Below are 23,600 nucleotides of genomic sequence, written 5' to 3' on the forward strand. Positions count from 1 at the left end.
TGCTTAGTTAAAAAAAAAAGATCATTTGCTGAGCGATGTTGCTTGCTCTTTTGAAGGGAAGAATAGCAATTCATTTCCATTTTATTAGTTGTGCCGTCAAATTTTATACTGTATTCAGCACAGGTATAGTTGCATAGTGAATAGAGGGCTGACTTTGCAATCAGGAAAAATTAGGTTCAGCTTCTGCTTCTGACACATAAGATTATGTACAAGTCATTTAAACTCTCCCTCCCCTAGGTAATTCTCTTAAGACTATAAGTGACTAAAGATATGCTGATGTTCACTGGTGGACTGGGAGGGAGTTTTCTTCACTGATGAAATTGCAGATGTGGAGGTTTCTCCCCCAGCTTTTCAAAACAGACATATACTCTGTAGAAATACATATTAAATGACAAAACTGTAAAACCCTTCCCACGCCTTCCTTCCCCCCAGTCTCCTTTCCTCCCTGGACTTTATTTCCTCTTGTGTAAAATGAAGTATGCTCTTTATTTTTAAAGTTCTTTTTAGCTCAATTCTCTTCCAGCTTCAGCCTATGCGTGATCTAAATGTAGATTATCAATGAATGCATTTCTCGTTGATGAAAGACAGTGTGGGCTTGTATGGGAGAAGATATCTTAGGTGCTTGCGGAAAAACTCCTTGGCCTGCTGGCTTTTCCTAGGGACTTTCCCACCTTAGACATTGAAGTGAGGTGAATCTGGCAGCTTAGCGAAAGAAAGAGTTTAAAGGGGGTAGGAGGCAGCATGGTTTAAGTAAAAGAAGGAGGGTGTGAAAAGCATCTGGTCTCATGAATAGGTCATTTTTGGAAAAACATTTTACTTTTATCAGAAAAAATCAGAAATGAGTAACAAAAGCAGTTTTTTTCCCCTTTTTGTGTGAGATAACTCAAGTAATATTCAGAGACTTCTCATAGAAGCAAAAAGGAGAAAAAGGAGTCTTTATTTATGATCTGGTGAGATCTAGTGAGAAAGGGCTGTCTATAGACAATTGGGTAGGGAGAGGCAGCACCCAGAGGGCAGAATCCAGCTATATACCTAAAGCAAACAACCCCCACCCGCCACTGACCTTTTTACTCTCATTGGTGGAGTTCAGGCTCATACTCTTAAGCATGGAAATCTATCTACCCTAGATACAAGGAACAAGGAAACGCTAATTTAGCCAATGCCAACTCTTAGAAACACTTTTATCCTTATTTGGCGAGGCTGGTGCTGAGGGGGCATCAGGCTGCTCTAAGTTTCGGATTCCTATGGGTCAGGTGATCCAAAGGGCAATGGAAACACATATAGTGGTTCTGAGTAGGCAGCAGTATGCATTTGTCTAGGAGTGTGTCTCATTCAATAAACATTTATTATATGCCAGCTACTTGTGCTAAGCAACAGGGATACAAAGAGGCAAAAGACAGGCCCTACCCTCAAGGTTTTTCCTTATCTGCGAATTCCCTGTATCAAAGAAATCAGATATCCAATCCGTATGCCTCTATGACTTAGACTAGCACTAGCTTCTCCAGTGGTCCTGATCTATATCTCACTACTGGACCCAGATGGCTCCAGAGGAGAAAGTGAAGCTGGTGACTTTGCAAAGCCCCTTCTCACTTGAATGTAATTTATGTGTAAGTCGTGATGACACTTTCCTGAGATCATGGTCCTCTTCGAGAAATGAAGGACAAACAATAACAACTAGGCGGCCACTGAGGTCTCCTCCAACCCCATGACCTTAGAGAGATCATCTAAGAGTGTAGTATAATAAACAATGATGGTTTTACAGTTAGGTGGGACCTGGGTTTAAATCCCACCTCCAACACACTTGTTAGTTGTGTAAACACCCCTCCCCTCCCTTAAACTTTTGAGTGTCAATTTTTTTGCCTGTTAAATGAGGATGACTGAAGATAAAGGTCACAAAGATAGTAAAGGTAAGGCTCCAAACCAAATTTTATTTCTTTTGTTTTTTGGAGGGGGGGAATGCCTGCTGGGCAATTGGGATTAAGTGACTTGCCCTAGGTCACACAGCTAGTAAATGTGTCAGGTGTCTGAGGCTGGATTCGAACTTAGGTCCTCCTGACTCTAGGACTGGTGCTCTACTCACTGCACCACCTAGCTGCCCCTAACTCCCTCCTTTTAAAGATGAGGAAACTAAGGTCCAAAGAGATTGGCATTTGCCCAAGGTCACAAAGGTCATTAATGACAGAGATGGAAAGCAAACGAAAGTCCTCTGATGCCAAAGCCAGTGCTTTCTCTACTGTTGATAGATACTTTAGGGGGAACAGTATATTAGGGATGATTGAATTTTGTTTCCACAGAAATTATATGAAACATGATTTGAAGCCACACTGGTGGCCAACATAAAAGATAAAACTGCTTGTAGCCGGAGTTGGGGATGTTGGCCACCAGATAATCAGCATATCTAAAAAAGCAGGCTCCTTTTCTTTGTTCTGAGAAGGCCTTTTTCCTGTATATCAAAAGAACTGCCAGGCCAGGAGTCACTCAAGGAGGACATGGTCCATTAACCCAGTCCCTACCTTAGATAATGGGACTTTTTATCATGGATATTCTGGGAGTTTTGTCTATTGTCTTAACATTTGAGAAAATTCCTTTCTCATGCTGTCTGATGCAGACAAACAGGGAGGAGGCTAAAAGTATTTTTTTTTTGGCATGGCATTTCCTTTTATAAAGAGTAAAGTGTATGAAGATGAAAAATGGGGGGGAATTGAAATGTGGAAATGAGGGATATGATCAGGGGTGAGGTTTAGTGAACCCTGGAATGCTGGCCAGTGGGATTCAAGGTGAGAAATTCAAATCAGGATGATTATATAAGAGTTTTGTAATTGTCTTGAGGTGTGCTTGCACTATGAAATGACCTTTTTTCACAAGGGGTTAAAGGCCAATTCCCCCTTTAGAAATGATGTGAAATAAAGATCTTTTTTCCTAAATTCAGTCATGGCCAGGTAGAATTCTTGGTAACACGATTATTTCTCACAGAAGTGTGAAGCCCCACCCAAGAGGCAATAAGACAAAGCAGCAGCATGCTGAATAAGCTGTAAAGGGTGGTATTGCATCCCACCTTATTTGACATCCTCAGAGAGAAGCAGCAAGGACTGTCCTTTTGGGTAGGGTGGGATGTGGAGAGGGAGTAGTGTGGTACTGGGAATTTTCTAAACCTCTGAAATCACAGCCTGAGAGTAGGCTATCCTTTCTTTTCCCCGGATGAGAAAGCTTTGCCTTGGAAGAACGAGGTTGGAGAGACCCGGGCCTCCCAAAAGAGAGTTCGTGCTCAGGTTTCTCTGGGCCGTGCCTTTTAAGGAGTGATCGTCATGTTAGCCTTGCTGCTCAGGGGCCTATGAAGGACTGTCTCACTGTGTAGAGTAGGAGATCAAACAACAACAAAAAACCCTACGTCATTAGCCAACAAGCTGGGAACGCTTCAGTGAAATATTCTTTTCTTATGGATAGGAGAGGGTGAAATGTCTTCCTACTTTTGCATAGCCTGCTTCCTATGTATTCAAGAACAGTTTGTGAATTACAGACCTTCCCCTACCTCCGAAAAAGAGAAAACAAATTAGCTGCTTGTTAAATATTTGAGAGTAGTGATCTATATTCCTTGAATCCTCTTGAGAAGAGGGGTGGGGAGCGGGGCCTGGTAGGTGTCTTCATGTAGCTGAACAGCTGTCCTTGGGATGACTGAACAGATTTGTTTTTCGTAATCCTAGAGATTATAGGTGAGTAAAAGTTACAGGGAGGTAGAATTTAGCTCAATATGAGGCAGCCTTTCCAACCCTGGAGAGGGTACAGTATTTCTTCTGTCACTTGAGGTAGCCAGCCCTCTGATGGCAGAGGCAGGGCTGTCATTGTAGGTTCTTCTTAAATGTTTATTAAATTGAATTGGTGTTGTGAAAGGAATTCATTCATTCATTGGTCAACTTTCAGATTCTATGATTCTCCAACAGTAAAAGTACATGTTCATTAACTCTGATCTTACACATTGGTCTCATAATCTAAATTGCAGTGATTGTAGAAAAACAGGTCCTTTTATCCACTGTGATTGTAGAGCATTCTAGTCATAAGAGAAAATAGCATTTACCACTCTAGACTTCAGGATGGGCTGTACTTTTTTCCTTAATCCAATGTGAAAAATCCAGAGTGTGGCCTATAACCTCTGTTATTTTTTAGTGCATACATACATAAACATATTTCTTTTCCTTTTCAAAGAGATTTCATTTTAGAGGTGTGGACTGTATTCAGACCAGTGAGGTGTATGTATATTTATTAAATGATTTCCCAGTTTGCTTTGTATGAATCTGAATAGCTGACAGCTATCCCTGGAGTTAGTTAAGCCTTGCCTTTACTGGGTTTTTCCGTACTATCTTGTGTTATTTTGTTTAAACAAAGGAGAATTATAATTTGAAACCATTAAAACATTGCATACAGTTCACATCCCATCCTAAGGAAATCTAAAGATCATATAGTTTCTTTTATTATGAAGGAATATAAAATATTAAATAGGACCTGAAATAAGTGGGCCAGGAGCTGGGGCTTGGATGCCTTTGTTTTACATGGAGAATTTTGTTGTGGTGATCTCTTTTCTGATGGAACACAGAATGTGTCCTCTGTTTACCACATTGAGCTGTACTATATTACCAAACACTTCCAGGAAAAAAAGTTTTAAAACCAAGATGCACTTTATTTTGTTTCCTTGGATAAGGGGGTCAGTTCTGGGGCAACATGCCAAATGGGGCACACTAGGCCTCTGGACTTCCCCTGGTTGGGGTACAGCCTGATCTCTCCCATTCCCACTCAGGTGGAGAACAGAGATCTTTGCAGCCTGGAAGGAAAGGAGAGATCAGCAGCCAAGTGGAAGCAACATCTCCATTCATGTAAGTTCACACCTCATTGGTAGGATAATTACAAATTGAAAGAATCATAGAATCTCAGAGTTGGAGGGGGAGGGAAGGGACCTCAGAAATCATATAGTCTGGCATCCTTATTTTGAAGATGAGGTCCAGCAAGGGGAAATCACTTGCCCAGTGAAGGTCACATGGGAAGCTAGTGTCAGAGATAAGACTAGAACCCAGGTTTCCTGGCTCCTGGCTTGGCATTCTTTTTGCTGCAACATAGTGTCATTTCCAAGTTCATAATTTTTTTTTTCCCTACTGAAGTTCCAGGGCTTCCTGACATATGATAGGCCTATAGGAATTAAAGTTTCAGTTTGATCAACCAGGCAGATGGCTTGACCCTGGGGAAAAAAACCTGGGTGTTCTGCACATTTAAATGACACACTTTTACCTCCTTTTCCTGTCGCCCCTTCACTCTGCCTTTCCCCTCAATCTTCCTTCCTGCCAAGAATCTTAGGTATCACATGCCCTCGTGCTGCCAATTAATGCCTTAGATTAGATTATTCCTCTTCCTAATTCAAAATTTGTCTTCCCCTTCCTCAGGGGAATGACTAATCTGTTAAATCAAATAGACTCTAAGGTATGAATGACCCAAAATTGCTTAAAGTGTATTTTGTTTTGGCTACTCCAAGAAATGCATTTCTAACGGTAGAATTTTAGCTATTCGGGTAGGGACTCTAAGTTGGTTTCTTTTCCCTCCCTCTTTTTTTTGGTAGCATCTATGTAAATATTCATTAAACCTTACAAATAAGATCAGCCCTAAGCTGTTCTAACCATAGTAGGCCTTTTTATCACAGGTCTTGGTTCATGGAAAGTTGGTTTCTTATTTGCAGGCTGGAAAATTGGATTCATGGTAAAATGACTTTTTCTCTGTAGAGCAATAGGTATGACAAATAGGGAATGCGGCTCTGGACGAGATCTTGCGGTCCAGCATAGATGAGCCAAATAAGAGTTGGATTACTTAGAGTATGGATCTAATTGTTTTCTGATTTTCATGCCTAGGTGATGGCATAGTAGAAGCACCTTTAATGGGGACTCAGTGCCCTTGGTTCTAGGGCACCACTAACAAGTTCTATGACTTTAGGCATGTATAAAGTGACAGGTTTGAATTAGGTAAATTTTAAGATTTCTCTACTGGCTTTGACACTATACAGGGTGTTCCTAAAGTCTGGACACATAGGCAGAAATGCATATTTTCAAGAAATGAAATGATTGAAATTTTCAGCAACATTTTATTTAATTGGAATATTAACAAATACCATCTTCAATATGATTTCCATCATTTGTGATGCAAAGGTTGATGCGCTTTGCAAGATTGACGTGAACTTGATACAATAACTCAATAACTCCACATTGCCGTCAGTTTTAGCACATTCCTGGAATATGAATATGAAATCATATGATGTTATTTGAAGTTGAAGATGTTATTTGTTAATATGCCAATTAAATAAAATGTTGAGAATTTCAGTCATTTCATTTCTTGAAAATATGCATTTTTGCCTGTGTCCAGACTTTAGGAACATCCTGTATTCTATGGTCCCTTCCATTGCTAGTATTGTGTAATCCTGTTACACGAGGGTAATACCCATTTGGTTAGTCTTTGTCCTCCCTCCCCACCTCTCATAGTCATTCATTTACTCATTCATTTAAAAAAATTTTTTAATTTCAAATTCTCTCCTTTCCTCCAGCCCCTCCCCAATTCATTGAGAAGGTAATATGTTACCTATTATACATGTGAAGTCATGTAAAACATATTTCCGTATTAGCCATGTTAAAAAAAAAACCAAGAAAAATAAAATAGAAAAAAAGATGCTTCAATTTGCACTCAGTTTATCAGTTTTCTCTCTGGAGGTAGATACCATTTTTCATTACAAGTCCTTTAGAATTGTACAGGTTTTGTTTTTTCTTTAGTATTGTTTTTGGTTACATAAGTTAACTTATGCTAATTTTTATAAGAGCTTTTAAGGTTCAGTTCAGCAATTTACCATACATTTATTGATTGACTACCATGTTCTAGGCCTGATATTCAGTCCCGGTAGACATACAAAGATAAATATGAAATATTTCCTGCCCTTAAGAGGCTTATAATCTACTAGGCTTATATAACACATAATTGTTGTGCAAAATAGAGTTAGTGTAGAAGTATAAACCACATACTGTTTGCATGATGTGAGTAAAGGTCATTTACAAATGGACCAAGGTCAGAGAAGGCTTCATGGAGAAGGTACCATTTGAGCTTGGCCATGAAGGTTGGGTAGGAGTTCATTTTCTTCCAGTGGTAGGAATCAGATTTAAGCATTTGTGACTTCACAGATGATTCCACTGTTCCCAAGAGTTAGGTAGAAGAGCCAAAGCGACACATTTTAATTACGGTTTCTCCATTTTAAAATAAATATTAATAATTCATCTGTCTGCTGTAAAGTACTTTATGTGAACTCTTATAATTGAGGAGTTGGTTCTTCTGGCGGGTGGATGTCCTTCTATTACCAAGAATAGGCTCCAGCTTTAAGCCCCTTTAGAAGGTAGGTTTTCTCTTTCAAGCCATAAAAGTGCTAGTGTTATAACACTGTATCTTTTCAGCTGAGCTCACCAAGCCTGTTTCTATATGGGAATCCTGTCATTTGATTTCCCCAGGGACTTTATAATGTGAAAGAACATATTGTTTGACACTTGGTAAGTTCATAGAGTTAGTGCCCTGGTCCCTTAGCTCATCATTTGTGGCTATTCAGTTTGGCTTCTAAAATTTTGTTTAGACATACTAGAACCTTCTAGCTCTTCTTAACTTGAATCAACAGGTTATAATGGGGAAATAGATCAACTTTTAAAAATAATTTTTTGAGTGAAAACAACATATAGGTTGGGCTCCCTGTTTGATGCCTTATTTTTTCTTCCTGTTTGAGGCTTTGGATATTCATCATGGTCCTAGCATGTGAATGACGTAGGTTGTATATCTTCTGGTTTTAAGCAGGGTAGACTTGAAACACAGAGCTGATATTTTTTCCAGCTTGCTAAGTGAACTCTGTTGCCCACACTTGGAGCTGCTGGTTCATTTTAACTAACTTAATTAAGAACCATTGTGATTCTCAACTTTCTGAGCATAGGCCTTTTCCCACAAGGACAGATTCTGAAATACTATCTTTATGTGATAGCCTTGGTCACCATTTGGTAAAGATCGCAGATCTTTGCAAGTGGTGTTTAGATTTACAAAGATTGTAGACAATCATGGGAAGACTGTGTTTGGAGTAATAGCAGTTCTCCCCAGGCCAGTATTTGTTTTTCTGGCTTCTCTCTTCAAGCTCCATTTTAACTTTTGAGGTTTTGCTTCATGCTGTTGTAGTCCTTCTGATCTCTCCTGTATTTTCCTGGTGTAGAACAAGAAAAAATTTGTAGATTGTAAAGTAGGAAACTGAAATAACTTCTTCTTCTTTTTTTTTTGGTGATATGTAATGAAACAGGACCACAGTCTTTTCTGAACATGGAAGCTTTCATCAGGGGAAGGGTACTTGCCAATGAAATTATCTGTGACTCACACCTTCCAGCCTCTGTAGCTGGAGGTAGAGAGGTCTTTGTAGAAATTTGTTTTTTGATAAATCCACTTTTACATTGTGGAACAAATTTGCAGATTACTAAATAGAAAAAGTTTTCCGTGTTTGATGATTACAAGTGAGCACTAGTTACCATACAGCAGTGAATGACCATTGAAAGCAGGGCGCTCAGGATGGTCTAGTGGAAAGATCTCTGGAGTCAGGAGCACACGTTTGAACCTCAGGTTCTCCTACTTAGTACCCATGGGATTTTGAGTATATAACTAACTTTTCTGGGTCTCAGTTCCTTATCTATAAAATGACCCTCTAGGTTTCCTGGCAGCTCAAAATCCTATGATTCTTTTTTTTTTAAATGTTCAGATATTTGATTTGTAAGCTAAAAGCCAACCCATTACAGATACATATAGTGGATCAAAACAAATTTCCACATTGACCATTTCCAAAAATATTTGTCTCATTCTGTATCCTGAGACCTTCATCTCTCTTTCAGGAGGTAGACGGAATGTTTCATCATTAGTTTTCTGGAATCCTGGTTGGTCATTATGCTGATAAAGTCAGCACATTATTATTCCATCATGTTTGTATACCATAACTTCTTTATCCATTCCCTAATTTATGGGGAACCCTCATTCTCATTTTTTGCCACCTCAGAAAGAGCTATAAATATTTTTGTATATCCTTAGAGTTTGTATTGCTTAGAACTGATCCCTCCCCTAATCTGTCCTTCCACAAATTCACTCTTTTCCCTTTACCACTTTCTCTCCTATTTCCCTGTTCAGTGAGATGTATATTCTTTCCTCTTTTGACCAGTTCAGATGAGGATAATGTTCAAGTATCAGCCATTCCTTTCCCCTCCTCCTCCTTATTTGTATAGATGTCTGCTCCTGCATCCTGATTATTTGAGATAATTTCCCTTAACCTTCGCTTCCCTTTCTCCATTCCCTCCACCCCAAATATTCCTCTTTCTCTCCCTTTCCATTCTCCTCTTAAGATCATCAAGACTTAACAGACCCACTCCCAGACCTTCTATCCAATTAGACTTTTTCTATGACCCCTGATGATTATAGAGTTCTTAGGGAGCACATACATCATTTCCCCATATTAGAATGTAAGCAGTTTATCTTTGTTTAGTCTTTTATCCTTGTTCATTCATGTTTATCTTTTTATATTCTTTTTAACTGCTGTGTTTGAACATTAAAGCTTCTACAGAGCTCTGATCTTTTCATCAGGAATGCTTGAAAGTACTTTTATTTCATTTAGGGTTGATTTTCTTTTCTCTGTAACATCATACTCAGTTTTTCTGGGAAAGTTATCCTTGGCTGTAAATCCATATTCTTTGCCTTCTGGAATATTGTATTTCATGTTTTCTGCTCCTTTATAGCGGTGGATGCCAAATCATGTGTGATCCTGACAGTGGCTCCTTGGTACTTGAATTCGTTCTTTTTGGCTGATTGCAGTATTTTTTTTTGTCCTGGAAGCTTTGGCTGTGATGTTCCAGGGAGTTTTAATTAAGGTTGTTTTTTTTTCAGGAGGTGACCAGTAGATTATTTCAGTTTTGCCCTTTGGTTCTAAGAGATCTGGGCAGTTTTCTTTTAAGATTTCTTGAAATATGCTGTTTAGGTTCTTTTTTTGGTCATGATAATTGATTTTTTTAAGAGCTTTAATAAAGAAATATTTACTTCAATGGAACTAAAACAGACATACAAATGTCTTACCTCAGTTCTTTACTGTCCTACTTCCAAGTTAAAAATCCTATTTGGGCTTCAGTCACAGTTATCCTGACTTATCAGAGCTTTCCTGTCAGGCTACAACATCACACCTAGAATCCTGGCTTCAAGAGTCACCATTGTTCCAACTTTAATCATCTGTCTGGTAAGGAGACGTAGTTAGGGATTCAGGGAATCAGGGGGTCTCTATGTTAGGCCATTTTAGCATGCTTGAAGAGTGTCATTACACATTTAACCTTGTTTCAAAGTTGATGTCCTCAGAAAATATGAATGAGTGCATTTTGATTAACATACATCCTCATTCCAAATTCAGAATGGTTCTCTAGTGGTCTCTGGGGGAGGGAGAAGCAGTTTCCATTGATTTGCTTCTCTGGTATCATACACTCAAGTCTCAAAGCAGCCAATGTTATATGATTGTATATACAATCCTACATGTACAAACAAAAATTTTATTTATACCTAAATAACAAGTTTTACAGATTCACAAAAGCAATATTTCACAGAATTTACCCAAATATTTCTGCCTGCTTAGCCTTTGCCTTGCAGGGCCTTTCTTTACTCAAAAGTGAAAAAACAGAAAAAGAAAACTATCTTCCCATTTCACAGGAAAACCTGGTCTACAACTTAGGTGGAGCTCTCCCCACAGAGATTTGGGAGTTATAGTTGACTAGAAGCTTACTTCTTTTTCGGATGAGAAAATTTTCCTGGGTAGGAACTCTTCCATGATTCCATCAGGGCATAGGGCAATCCAACAGAGGTCTGGACAGTATGTGTCCCTTTCTACATAGGACACACAAGAATTTTCTGTGGGTCCCTCTGCCACAGATGATTCCTCCATAAAGGTCTGTAACAGCAAAGCAAAATACACACAACATTGACAGTAATTGTGAATATGCCTATGTAGTTCTGTATTGCAATGTATGAAATATTCTCCATATAGAGGGTAGAAGAAGAAAAACATTTATTCAGACACCAGATATCCAGATCCCATAACCAAGCCACCAACTCCCACAACCAGTGAGCCCACTTTATCAAAACAGCAAGGAACTTAAAACACAATATCACAGCATGGAGCCTTACCCTCCCAAAACCTCTCCGCCCCCTGCTGATGCCTTCCCAAAAACTCACAGTACAGCTATCACAGGTCTGCTCTCTTTACCTCAGTTCTAACTGTCATAGCAGCCATAATGGCTCTCTCAGCATTTCCTGTGACACAACTTCCTTTTCCTCTCAGCAAGCTCCTCCCACCACATGTGACTTAGGTTTTCTGTGACGTAAGCAGGTCATATGGCCTATTAATAGGTGGGAAAGTTCTTCAAATCAAAATTGCTATTACAAGGTTGGGGCAATTTTCTCTGGATCCTTATTCCAAAGGACCAGAAATTCCCCAATTCTGCCAGAGTGAACCAAATGGAATTTCACACTCTTCTGGACAAAAAAGACAAGTAGGAGCAGTTGGAGAAGTAGCAAAGAAAAGCACATCCAAGGGATTTTAGGCACATCCGAAGATGTTACACATTTTGCTTTCACAAAAGGCAAGTAGTCTAGGTTGGTTAAATGCTTAGGAACAATATAAACATTCCTACAAGATGGTAGCAATCTTGTGATAGTAGATTTCTCTTGTGCAGTCATTTCAGTTGTGTCCAACTCTTTATGACCCCATTTGGGGTTTTCTTGGCAAAGATACTGGAGAGATTTGCCATTTCCTTCTCCAAAATCATTTTACAGATGAGGAAACTGAGGCAAACAGGGTTAAGTGACTTGCCCAGGGTCACACAGCTAGTAAGTGTCTGAGGCCAGATTTGAACTCAGGAAGATGACCCCAGGACCAGTACTCTATCTACTTCACCTAGTTGCCCTTTCCAGATTTCTCACATTAAGCTTAACATACAGGACTCAGTAATGTAAACTGTATAACTATATCAATACTTATATACAGAAGTGCCAGTCTTTAAATAGTCAAGCACTTGAAAAAAGAAAAGTTTGCAAAGTTATGCCAATGCAGCTAACTTGTAGTGTTTCCTCAAGTATGTGCTACGTGGGCTACTTCCCTGTACCCTAGTTCCATTTAACCACTGATAATCACTTCAGCCTTGACAAAGAAATATTTATTTTCAAGATATAAAACAAATATACAAACATCTTACCTCAGTTTCTATAAACCTCAGTCCCAAGTCCAGTATCCCTCTTGGGCTTGTTTGAGTCTCTGATCACCCTGGCTTCTTGGGACTTCCCTTCTGGGCTGACTGCAACATCCTACCTAGAATCCTGGCTCCAAGATTGTCATGGCTGCAACCCTTGGTCTAGTGGGGATCACCATTGGCAGCTAAAACTGAGAGTTTTATCACTCTCTCTTATCACTGTAATAAACAAGTGTCTTACCAAGGACTCCATGTGCCAGATAGTGAAATCAGGAAGGACTTTTTTTTTTTCCTTGTTAAATAGTTGTTTATTGGAAAAAGTGGGCTGAGGAGGGGTCACTAGATTCACCAGAGAGCAACAATACCACACAAGTTAGGAGTGATGGGAGAGGTCAGCACAAAGCTCTGGGATCTCAGCCTCTTCCTGGACTGTTAGGGCATACCCCGGTGGAAGGCCTTGACTTAAGTTAGTAGGCATGGTTAGAGACAAAGAGAGACTCGCTGGCTGCAGCTCCTGACTTTCCACTTGGAGTATACTTGCCTTGAGCAGCTTGGCTGTTAGCCGTGGCCCGCTTAATATATTCCTCTTGGGCAGCCTTGACATTTTCTTTCTTTCCACCCCAGGTCTTAAGGGCAGATGCCTGCAGGGCTCGACCATAAGAAAAGGTCAGGGCCCATGGCTTATGCAAGGGGCAGGTATTGATGGCATTCAGACTGATGGAGGCATCTTCTTCACTCTGACCCCCAGAAAGAAAGGTGATACCGGTGACTGCAGGAGGCACAGTCCAGTGAAGGGCAGTTACAGTTGCCATTGCGATCTCCTCATGTGAATACTTCTGAGTACAGGCATGGCCAGGGGTGACCATGTTAGGCTTCAGCAAGGTCCCTTCCAGATAGATATGGTGGTCACTCAGAGCTTTGTAGACAGCAGCCAGGACCTTCTCAGTGACATACTGACAACGCTTCAGATCATGTTCTCCATCAGGGAGAATTTCTGGCTCCACGATGGGGACGATGCCATTCTGCTGGCAAATGCTGGCATATCGGGCCAGCACATTGGCATTCTCCATGATGGCAAGTGGAGAAGGCGTATTATCCCCAATCTTCAGTACACAACGCCACTTGGCAAAGTCAGCTCCATCCTTCTTATACTGGGCACAGCGCTCACTCAGCCCATCCAGACCTTGGGTGGTAGTCTCGCCATTGGTCCCTGCCAGGGGCACTACACCTTTGTCCACCTTGATGCCCACAATGCCACCCTTTGCCTTTATGACTTTGGGGAAAGGACGGCCATCATCGGCTTTCTGGTAGAGTGTCTCATGGAAAAGGATAACACCTCCAATACAGTTGTTCACTCGATCGTCTGCTGTCAGAAGCAACTGCCTATAGAGGCGTCGATTTTCCTCTGTGTTCTCAGTTCCAATGGACTGCAGCCGCTTTGCAATGCTACCGGTAGACTCATCTGCTGCCAAGATTCCCTTGCCCGGAGCAACAATTCGGTGAGCTATATCAGACAGTTCTTTCTTTTGCTCCGGTGTCAACGCTGGGTGTTGGTAAGGCATGTTTTCCTTGGCTGTGCTGGTAGTTTCCGGCAGAAAGCAGACCGCTTACGGTCAAGAACCGAACTTCTGCCCAGGAAGGACTTTTATTTAACGTTCTTGCAAGAGCAGGTAACCCACAAGAAGGCATACCCATTTGAGACAAACACATAGCTTTTTATCAATATCCCCAATTCACAGTTCCCTCCCCTGCTTCCCCATTGATTGGGTACTGCAGGATTTATAGCCTATCTGGAATACCTAAACCACCCGTGTGAGTCTCTGCCCCTGCTTACATCTTCCATTCCCCACTTTTTGGCACCTCCGTCCCCTTATTTTCTTTATACCTTATTTGGTAAAAGAATGACAAGTCTTAAATAGTTTTTAGAACAATCCCAACTCATGATGTCACTCAGATTTATGCTCTCCATGTCTTTAACCATAGCAGGAGAAAGGAATTTTCTTAATTGAATAGGTTGTTTCCTTCACCATTAATATAACCTAACATAGATAAGAAAAGTCTCAAGATTATTATTATTCAAGATAGTATCTTAGGTTAAGGTGCTTTATTCTTAATGGAACTTCATCTGGCCTTTTCCCCAACTACGTTCTCTGCACTCACTATCATTGTAAACTGCACAACCCCTCCCCCCCTCCCCTTCCCTTCTATTTTCCTGTAGGGCAAGATAGATTTCTATACCCCATTTCCTGTATATCTTATTTCCCAGTTGCATGTAAAAGCAATTTTTAGTATTCATTTTTAAAACTCTGAGTTCCACATTCTCTGCCTTCCTCCTCACCCACCCTCATTGAGAAGGCAAGCGATTTGATATAGGTTATACATGTGTAGTCATGCAAAACACTTTCATAACAGTCATGTTGTGAAAGACTAACTATATTTCTCTCCATTCTATCCTGCCTCCCATTTATTCTGTTCTCTCCTTTGACTCTGTCCCGCCTCAAAGGTATTTTCTTCTGATTACCCACTCCTTTTAGCTCTCCCTTCTATCACCTCCCCCTCCCTTATCCCCTTCCCCCCTGCTTTCTTGTAGGGTAAGATAGATTTTCATGCCCTTCTTAAGCCAAATCTGATGAGAGTAAGGTTCATTCATTCCTTCTCACCTTTGCCCTCTTTCCCTCCATTGTAAAAGCTTTTTCTTGCCTCTTTTATGTGAGATGATTTACCCCATTCTACCTCTCCTTTTCTTATACTCCCAGTACATTCCTCTCTCCTTAATTTTATTTTTTAGATATAATCCCTTTATATTCAACTCACCCTGTGCCCTCTATATGTGTGTGTATATGTACATATATATATATACACACACATACAATATATATACATACATACATACATACATACATACATATATATGTACATATGTGTGTGTGTTTGTTTTCCCTCCAACTCTCTTAATACTGAGAAAGGGAATTACAAAAGTCATCTTTCCATTTAGGAATGTAAACGATTCAACTTTAATAAGTCCTTTATGATTTCCCTTTCCTATTTACCTTTTCATGCTTTTCTTGATTCTTGTATTTGAAAGTCAGATTTTCTATTCAGCTCTGGTCTTTCCACCAAGAATGCTTAGAAGTCCTCTATTTCATTGAAATTCCATTACCCCCCCTGAAGTATTATACTCAGTTTTTCTGAGTAGATAGTTCTTGGCTTTAATCCTAGCTCCTTTGACCTCTAGAATATCATATTCCAAGCCCTTCGATCCCTTAATGTAGAAGCTACTAAATCTTGTGTTATCCTGATTGTGTTTCCACATACTTGAATTGTTTCTTTCTGGCTGCTTGAAATATTTTCTCCTTGACCTGGGAACTCTGGAATTTGGCTGTAATATTCTGGGAGCTTTCTTTTGGGATCTCTTTCAGGAGGTTATAGGTGGATCCTTTCAATATCTATTTTCCCCTCTGGTTCTAGAATATCATGGCAGTTTTCCTTGATAATTTCTTGAAAGATGACATCTGGGCTCAGGTAGACCAATAATTTTAAAATTATGTCTCCTGGATCTATTTTCCAGGTCAGTTGTTTTTCCAATGAGATATTTCACATCGTCTTCCATTTTTTCATTCTTTTGGTTTTCTTTTATGATTTCTTGATTTCTTATAAAGTCATTAGCTTCCATTTGCTTTATTCTAATTTTTAAGGAATTATTTTCTTCAGTGAGCTTTTGGACCTCCTTTTCTATTTGGCCAATTCTGCTTTTTAAGGCATTTTTCTCCTCATTGGCTTTCTGGAGCTTTTTTGCCATTTGTGTTAGTCTATTTTTTAAGATGTTATTTTCTCCAGCATTTTTTTGGGTCTCCTTTAGCAAGCTGTTGACTTGTTTTCATGATTTTCTTGTATCACTCTCATTTCTCTTCCCAATTTTTCCTCTACTTCTCTTACTTGATTTTCTAAATCCTTTCTCTTCTATGGCCTGTGACCAATTCATATATTTCTTGGAGGTTTTGGATGTAGGAACTTTGACTTTGTTGTCTTTTTCTGGTTGTATGTTTTGATCTTCCTTGTTATCAAACTAAGATTCTATAGTCTGATTTTTTTTCTGCTGTTTGCTCATTTTCCTATCCATTTACTTGATTTTTTAGCTGTTTGTTAAGTAAGTCTCTGCTTCCATTGTGGAGGTTGTACTGTCCCAAGCCTCAGGGGTTTTATGCAGCTGTTTTCAGAGATTTTTCAGTTCTTACAAGGTTGTATGATCAAAGAAGAGGTGTTTACTCCTCTCCTGGTCTGTGCTCTGGTCTGTGAGTGACCACGAGCATTTTTTTTCTGCCATGGAACTGTGAAGAGGATTCCCTCTCCACTGCTGCCACAAGCTCAGCTATGCCACTGCCCCTCCTTGCCCCAGGACTGCCACCCAGGTTTGTGACCCAGATCAAAGCACAGGCAAAGCAAGAGACTCCTGCCTCAGCACCAGCAAAGAGATCCCTACAGTCTTCCTCTGGTCAGCTGCTCGAGTTCCCTATCATCTGTGGGATGGCCGAGAGCTCCAGAAGCAGCCACTGCTGCTGCCACCACCACCACCACCCCGGGGCTGGGGCCCGACCTTGCTCCTCTCACCTGGGTCCAACAGACCTTTCCTACTGACCTTATAAGTTGTCTTTGGTGTTTGTGGGTTGAGAAGTCTGGAAACCACCACAGCTGCCAGTGATTCAGTATTCTGATGCCTGCTCTGGCCCCATCTGTGCTGATGCGGCCCACACTGGACTGCGCTTTTCTCTCAGACTGGTGCAGCAGACCTTTCCTGTATACTTTTCAGGTTGTTTTGGGCTGGAAATTTGTTTCACTCTGTCATTTTGCAGGTTCTGCTGCTCTAGAATTTGTTTAGAGTCATTTTTATAGGTATTGGGAAGGTTTTGGGGGAAAGCTCAAGCAAGTCCCTGCTTTTACTCTGCCATCTTGACTCCAACCTCCCAGCTAAGTTGTTTTTTTAAAAAAATACCAGATTACCGAAATTAAAATGAATAAGGTGTAGTTATATCTGAAAGGAAATAGAATTATCAGAAATTATGATGCAAAATTCTGTGAAGAGAAACCTGAGTTATTCAAAGGAATTAGATAGGCATACTCAAATTAAGAAATAAAGAAAAAAGAGAACATTCTTTAAAAAGAAACTTTAAAAAGAAACTCAGCAAGCCATTAGTAATAAACACTGTAAACTTGAAAGTGATAAAGAAATATGAGTTTATTATTAAGTAGGAGTCATTGTAACACTTTGAAACGCATAGAAGTCATGTATTGTTTTGGTTGGAAGGTATGTTTTACTCCATCTGATCCAGGGGATCACAACTCATTTACACACACACACATACACACACACACACACACACACACGTATATATGTGGATACTACACTTTATCTACCCATTGCTGTCATCTTATCCTTTCTTCTTAATTTTTTTTAACTCTTCCAACTAGGACTGTGGCATATCATCTGGAATACTTGTCTCCTCCCAAGACATTAAGAAAAAGAAGCAGCTCCTAAGAAGAATTGGGGTGCCTCCCTCATTTTATAGAGGAAGAAATCTAGGCTCAGAGGAGAAAGGAGACTTAGTCAAGGTTACATAGTCAGTTAGTGGAAGAGCTAGCACTAGAAGGTAGGACTGCTAATTAGAAGTTGTAAGGTTAATGGGGAATAAGATTTTCCCTGCCCATCAATAGGCCTTATGTGGAGCCCATTATGGGAAGTTTGCTTGCTTGCAGGAAGGCTTACACACCTTTTGTTCATTTCTAATTATGCACTGAGTCAGGAGGGTTCCGGCTCTGAGCCTATTAGCTGAAAGAGTATATATTCTGAGAGGTGAGCTTTTGCTTTTGAGGGCTCACTTACAAGAAGGATCTTGTGATTCCCTGGTCAAGACTCTGAGTAGACGTATGTTCAGAGATCCCCGACTACTCAGAGGTAAAGGTGCTCTTGATCCAGTGGTCAATGTAAAGTATATATAGCAGTATTGTTTTGATTCAGGCAGTAGAGCCCTGTCTGTTGGTCTTTATTTCTCTTCTCTGTATTTTTCTGTTTAATTAAAGAAGATTGTTGACCCCTGAAACAGCTGTCTTTCCTAGTAAAGCAGATAAAGGAGCCTGCACTAGCCGCCATCCTGGATATGCCAGTATGGTTGCCGTTACAGAAATCCAGGGCTTTTATCCGTACATCCCATTGTCCTCTCAGGAAAACCTGATTTTCATTGCTGCTATTTGGGTTTGTACATTAGTTAACAATATAACATTTTATTAGACAAAATAACATTTATTAAATGCTTACTCTGTGCCAGATAGTGTGCTAAGCACTAGGTAAAAATGGTTCCTGTCCTCAGGGAGCTTGAATTCCATCAAAGATTCAAGATTTACATAAATCCGTATGTACAGAGTAGATGGAAGTATATAGCCTTACAGGGGAAGGCACTGTCAGGTGGGAGTGGGGCAGATATGAGAAAGGCCTCCTGTAAGAGATGGTACTAGAGCTGAGTCTTAAAGGAAGCCTCTGATTCTGAGAGGCAGAAGTGAAGAGGAAGAGCTTTTTAGACATGGGGGCGGCTGGTGCAGAGACATGGAGATGAGAGAAGAGCTGCAAGTGTGAGAAAAGGGCAGGTCGGCCAGTTTGGTTGGACTCAAGAGTGTGTATAGGAGAATAATATGTAAGAAGCCTAGAAAGATAGGAAGAGGCCAAGTTGTGAAGAACTGCTGAAGAGTTTATATTTAGTTTTTGAGGTAATAGGGAGCCACTGAAATTCAGTGAGTAGGAGGTGACATTATTTAGACCTGTGTGTTAGGAAAATCACCTTGGCAGCTGTGGGTGGATGACAGAGGCAAGATAGTTGAGGCAGGGAGGCCAGTTTGAAGGCTATTTCATTGCTCTGTTTGAGAGGTGATGAGGGCCTGAACTTACTTGTGTGAGTGTAGAAAAGGAGAAAGTGATGTTGCGGAGGAAGAAATTGCAAGACTCGGTAATGATACGTGGGGTGAATGAGGAATTGAGAGTGACACTAAGGCTGCAAATTCAGGTGATCAGAAAGGATAGTGATACCTTTAATAGTAGTAGGAAAAAGAGATAAGAATCAGAAATTGGAGAAGAAAAAAGCTGAAAGATTTGTCAGATAGAAAATAATGCTTAAAATTCTTTTCTCTCCTAGCTGTAAAAGACAAGGAAAAGAACAAAGAAAAGAAGTTCAGAGAATTTGTAAGATTAAAGTCGAAGAAAAAAAAGAAAAAGAAAAAGAAATCTAAGCCTGGTAATATTTTACCTTTGTGGAAAAGTTGTTTGTAATTGAATATGGGGGTAGAATATGGGAATGGAATTTTCCTTAGTCCTCCTAAGTTTGGGCAATGTATTCAGAGTCGCAGCCTAATCTCTGGAGGTGAGGAGGCACTCTGTCTTTGCCCCAATTTTTGGATGCTGGTAATCTGATACAATGAGTTTAGGAGTAGAGAATCTCACTCCTTTCCCAAACCCTGTCCAAACACATTGCTGAATGTTGAGATGGTCCTCGATTCTGGTTTTGGAATGCAGAGTAGATGAGATTTGCCTCCATTAGTTTTGAGACGTGGTTGGTATTTATAAGTTTATTCCTGATGAAGTTCACATGAATAACTCTAGATTTAATATTGACATAAAAATAATGTTAACCAAAATTTCTACATATTGCGCTGTTTGCTAACTAGGTTTGTGTATAAAGAACAGGGATTCTTACATTCTCTTCTTACATTCTCAAAGTTATGGGGAGTCATTCTCAGGCAGGTTCAGCCACTCTTAAAGAGGATTGATCCTTTATGATGTGGAAAAAGGCTAATAGAAATATTTTGGATGAAAATCTTTTTGTGTGACTGAGGTTTGTACCACAAAATTCTGTAGTTCACAAATTGTACTGTGTACATGCTGCTTATTTAAATTCAGTACAGCTTTGTATGTCCATGTAGAATCATTCACTACTGATCTTGTTTTACTTACAGAATACTCTTGCAGTGAAGATGCTAGTGATGTTTCCCAAGAGTGTTCACCTCCCAAGCCGTTTGCTGTTACCAGGTGTAGCTCCTCAAATAAATCTGGTACTCCCCTGGGTACCTCAGTCCATAGCTCTGATAATGGAAATCACCGAGAAAGAGGAAAAATACCTGGTAAGAATGAGCATATATGTCCCATTCATTTGGCTTAGAAATATGAATAAAAGGGGGGGGTACCCTTATCCCAGTAGAGAGCCCAGACCCTCTTAGACATCCAAGCTTTACAGCAACATGGAGGATACTTTAAGGCTGCTCAGAATCCTAGCTTAAAGAGGGTTTATTTCTTTAGAAGTAAGGACCTTTATCACAGGTTGCTTGAACCCGCTGTTGACAGACTACAGTTCCCTGTAGTAGGGAATTCTTCCAGAAAATGTTTCATGCATTTTCTAGCAAGGTGAGTCCTGTTAATTCTGAGATTGTATGATTCTATAATGCCCACCACATTAAAATAGGTGACTGTGTGCTAAATTTATCTTGTTTCATTGTTTATACTACCCCAACAACAAATGAATGTCATGGCTTGATTTTAGGAAATGGAAGAAAACTTTTGGCAATCCATGAAACCATTTTCCTTCCTTTTCCACTCTTTGCTGCTGCTAATTGTCCTACTCCTGGTTAATTGAATTTCTTCTTACTTCCTTCACATTGAAACTTTTCTCCAAAGGTGATAGGAGCCATATTATATTGTTACTTTGCATAATAAATTTGGACAATAGAACAGCAAATGGCTAAATTTTTCTCTTTTGTCGGAGCACTTTATATAGGATGATATCCAGGAGATAACAAGACCCCCTGAGAAGCCACAGCTTGAGGCTGATAAATTCATCTAGGTTCTGAACAAAGGATATCAGTTCTTTATGATTATATTGACTTCTTCTAAATCATTTACCAGCTGAAAATATAGCAGTGTTGAGGATTATTCATACTAGTCCTCTCAGAGATAACAGAAAGAAAATGAAAACCTCTTAGGAGTGAAAATAAGGGAGACTGCCCTACCCCTTCTGGCTGTCTTTTCCTTATGCATATGAATAAATATTACTTAAGCTTCTCCTGCCTTCCAGGAAGTCCATAACTGAATTAGGGGCTACCTTTTAAAAAGAAGTGTTAAGGGAAAGGTCCCTTGGCTGAAGATATGGGGAACTGTGGCTATTGAACATTGCATACCTTTTTACACTGGGCCAGAAGTGGCAGAAACGTGGTTTTGCTTACTATAGGTTTAAGATTTTTTTCTTTGTTACACAGGAAGACTGGGGATTTGGAGGAAATGGTATATTTTAGAAATGACTTTGATATAAAAACAAAAGACATCACTAAAACTTTTTTTAAAAGAAAGGAAGGAAAGATCTCTGTACTGTGAAAGTGGGAAATCTGTGATATTTAGGTAAATTTACCTGCAAAGTTGTAAGTGTAAAAATATCAACATGCAATAAAAACCAATTAAAGATAAAAAAAATTACAGTCACCCTTTGATTGTCCATGCTACTTGGCAGGAAGTATGGTTAATAAAAATCAGTAGGGATTTCTGTATTTGTAGCTCTTTTCTAGTGTTATGTAATGGCTATTACATCTTACACCTATGTTAAAAAACCACAATTTTATAATTTTTTGATAAATCATATTGTCCAAGCCTTACTGTGAACAGAACCCAAGTAGATTGAAAGTAAGTGAGGTGGGGGGAGAGATTTGGAATCACAAGAAAGAGAAAATCTTTTATGGTACTGTGAACATGGGTACTTGGCAGTTAAGAGACCTGGCTTGTTTCGTCCTTGTTCTCCCAACTCACCAGCTAAGTGATCATAAACATTTTGTTTCATCTTTCTGAGTCTTCATTTTCTTCATCTGTTAGATGAGAGTATATCTCAATTGTAGATAGTTTTATAGTCAGCTAGTTGATGCAGTAGAATGCAGTACCTGGGGTTAGGAAGACCTAAGTTCACATCTGACCTCAGACACTTATCTCTGCCTCATTTTCTTTAACTGTAAAATGAGGATCATAATAGCACCTACCTCATAAAGTTGTTCTGAGGATCAGAGGAAGTACTTAGAAAATCCTTTGCACACAATAGATGCTTTTATTGAACTGGTTTGTGGAAAATATGCAAGAATGTATATAAAGTGCTTTCTTAACTGCAAAGGGATATAAAATTGTAAAATTGTATTAATAGAATTGTAGTATAGTAAGTATTCATTCCTTTATCCAAAGAATATTTACTCAGCAGTTGCCATTTTATACACATGCCATAGAAGAAGATAATGTGAGTGACTCGTCTTCAGAGAGTTTTCTCTGGAGTGATGAAGACTGTAGCCACGATATTGATGTGACCACTAATCCAGATGATGATCCTGATGGAGAAGACAACTTTGACTTTGAAGTTGTTCGGTGTATTTGTGAGGTCCAGGAAGAAAATGACTTTATGATTCAGGTATGTGGATCCGAATTTTTCTTAAAATAAGGTTTTACTGATAGCTTCTGTTTCTTATATCATTGTAGTTATCCCACAGATCCTTTCCCCTCCCAGAGAGTCATTCATATAATAAATAGTATTTTAGAGAGGGGAAAAAATATCACCACCACTGATCCATACATTGAAAAGGTCTGAAAACATATGCCATGTGTAACAGTTGTGGACTTTCCACCACCATGGAGGATGGAGTGAGGATGTCTTCTCATATCTCCTCATTCAAGTCCTGTAGTAATCAAACATAGTCATGAAGCTGACTCTACCCTAGAGGAACATATATTTCAGTGTAAATTGAGAGTGACTGGCATAAATGGCTTTCTTATGCTGGGTGTGGTGGCTGTGGCTGGTAGATCTCTTGAGATCAAGAGTTCTTAGTTGCAGTGGGCCAAAGCCAGTCAGGGTTCTGGACTAAGCTCAGCATTAACATGGTGAGCCCCAGGAGCAGGGAACAAGGAGAGGTTTTACTTTGTGAGTATTCCTTCCTTGTTATCATACTCCTCCTACATTCCCTATCCCTAGTCTATGTTGAATTTGAGGCATTTCTGTTGAAATCTGTGTGTGTGTATTCATTCTGTATATTCATTCTTGTTTGTGTAGTCATTCAGCCTGACTGTTCAGTTCAGGTGAGAATGAGGTTCATCTGATACCCATTCTCCTCATCCAATTCTTTGTTTAGATATTCTCTTACCCCATTTATGAGAAATAGTACATTTCACCCCCTTCCTTTCCCTTTTACCCTCCTTTTTCCCTTCTTCAAACCCTCAGAACAGTACCCTTTGAAGATTTTAAGGTTGTG

The 23,600-nt window shown here is 39.7% G+C and overlaps 2 protein-coding genes across 2 annotated transcripts in view; one reads left to right on the top strand and one right to left on the bottom strand.

The window, feature by feature from the left end:
* Positions 1–23,600, top strand: part of PHF20 (PHD finger protein 20) — a 116,591-nt gene that overhangs the window by 67,915 nt on the left and 25,076 nt on the right. The window contains exons 11-13 of the mRNA XM_036748888.1: positions 19,475–19,573; positions 20,292–20,456; positions 22,587–22,765. Coding sequence (XP_036604783.1) covers positions 19,475–19,573; positions 20,292–20,456; positions 22,587–22,765 — 443 coding nt within the window. The remainder of the gene's footprint in view (positions 1–19,474; positions 19,574–20,291; positions 20,457–22,586; positions 22,766–23,600) is intronic.
* Positions 12,721–13,925, bottom strand: LOC118841465 (fructose-bisphosphate aldolase A-like). The gene has a single exon (XM_036748889.1). It carries the CDS (start codon positions 13,856–13,858, stop codon positions 12,764–12,766), a length of 1,095 nt encoding a protein of 364 aa, XP_036604784.1. The 5' UTR covers positions 13,859–13,925; the 3' UTR covers positions 12,721–12,763.

The sequence above is a fragment of the Trichosurus vulpecula genome, chromosome 3, assembly GCF_011100635.1.
Source record: "Trichosurus vulpecula isolate mTriVul1 chromosome 3, mTriVul1.pri, whole genome shotgun sequence".
Lineage (NCBI taxonomy): Eukaryota > Metazoa > Chordata > Mammalia > Diprotodontia > Phalangeridae > Trichosurus > Trichosurus vulpecula.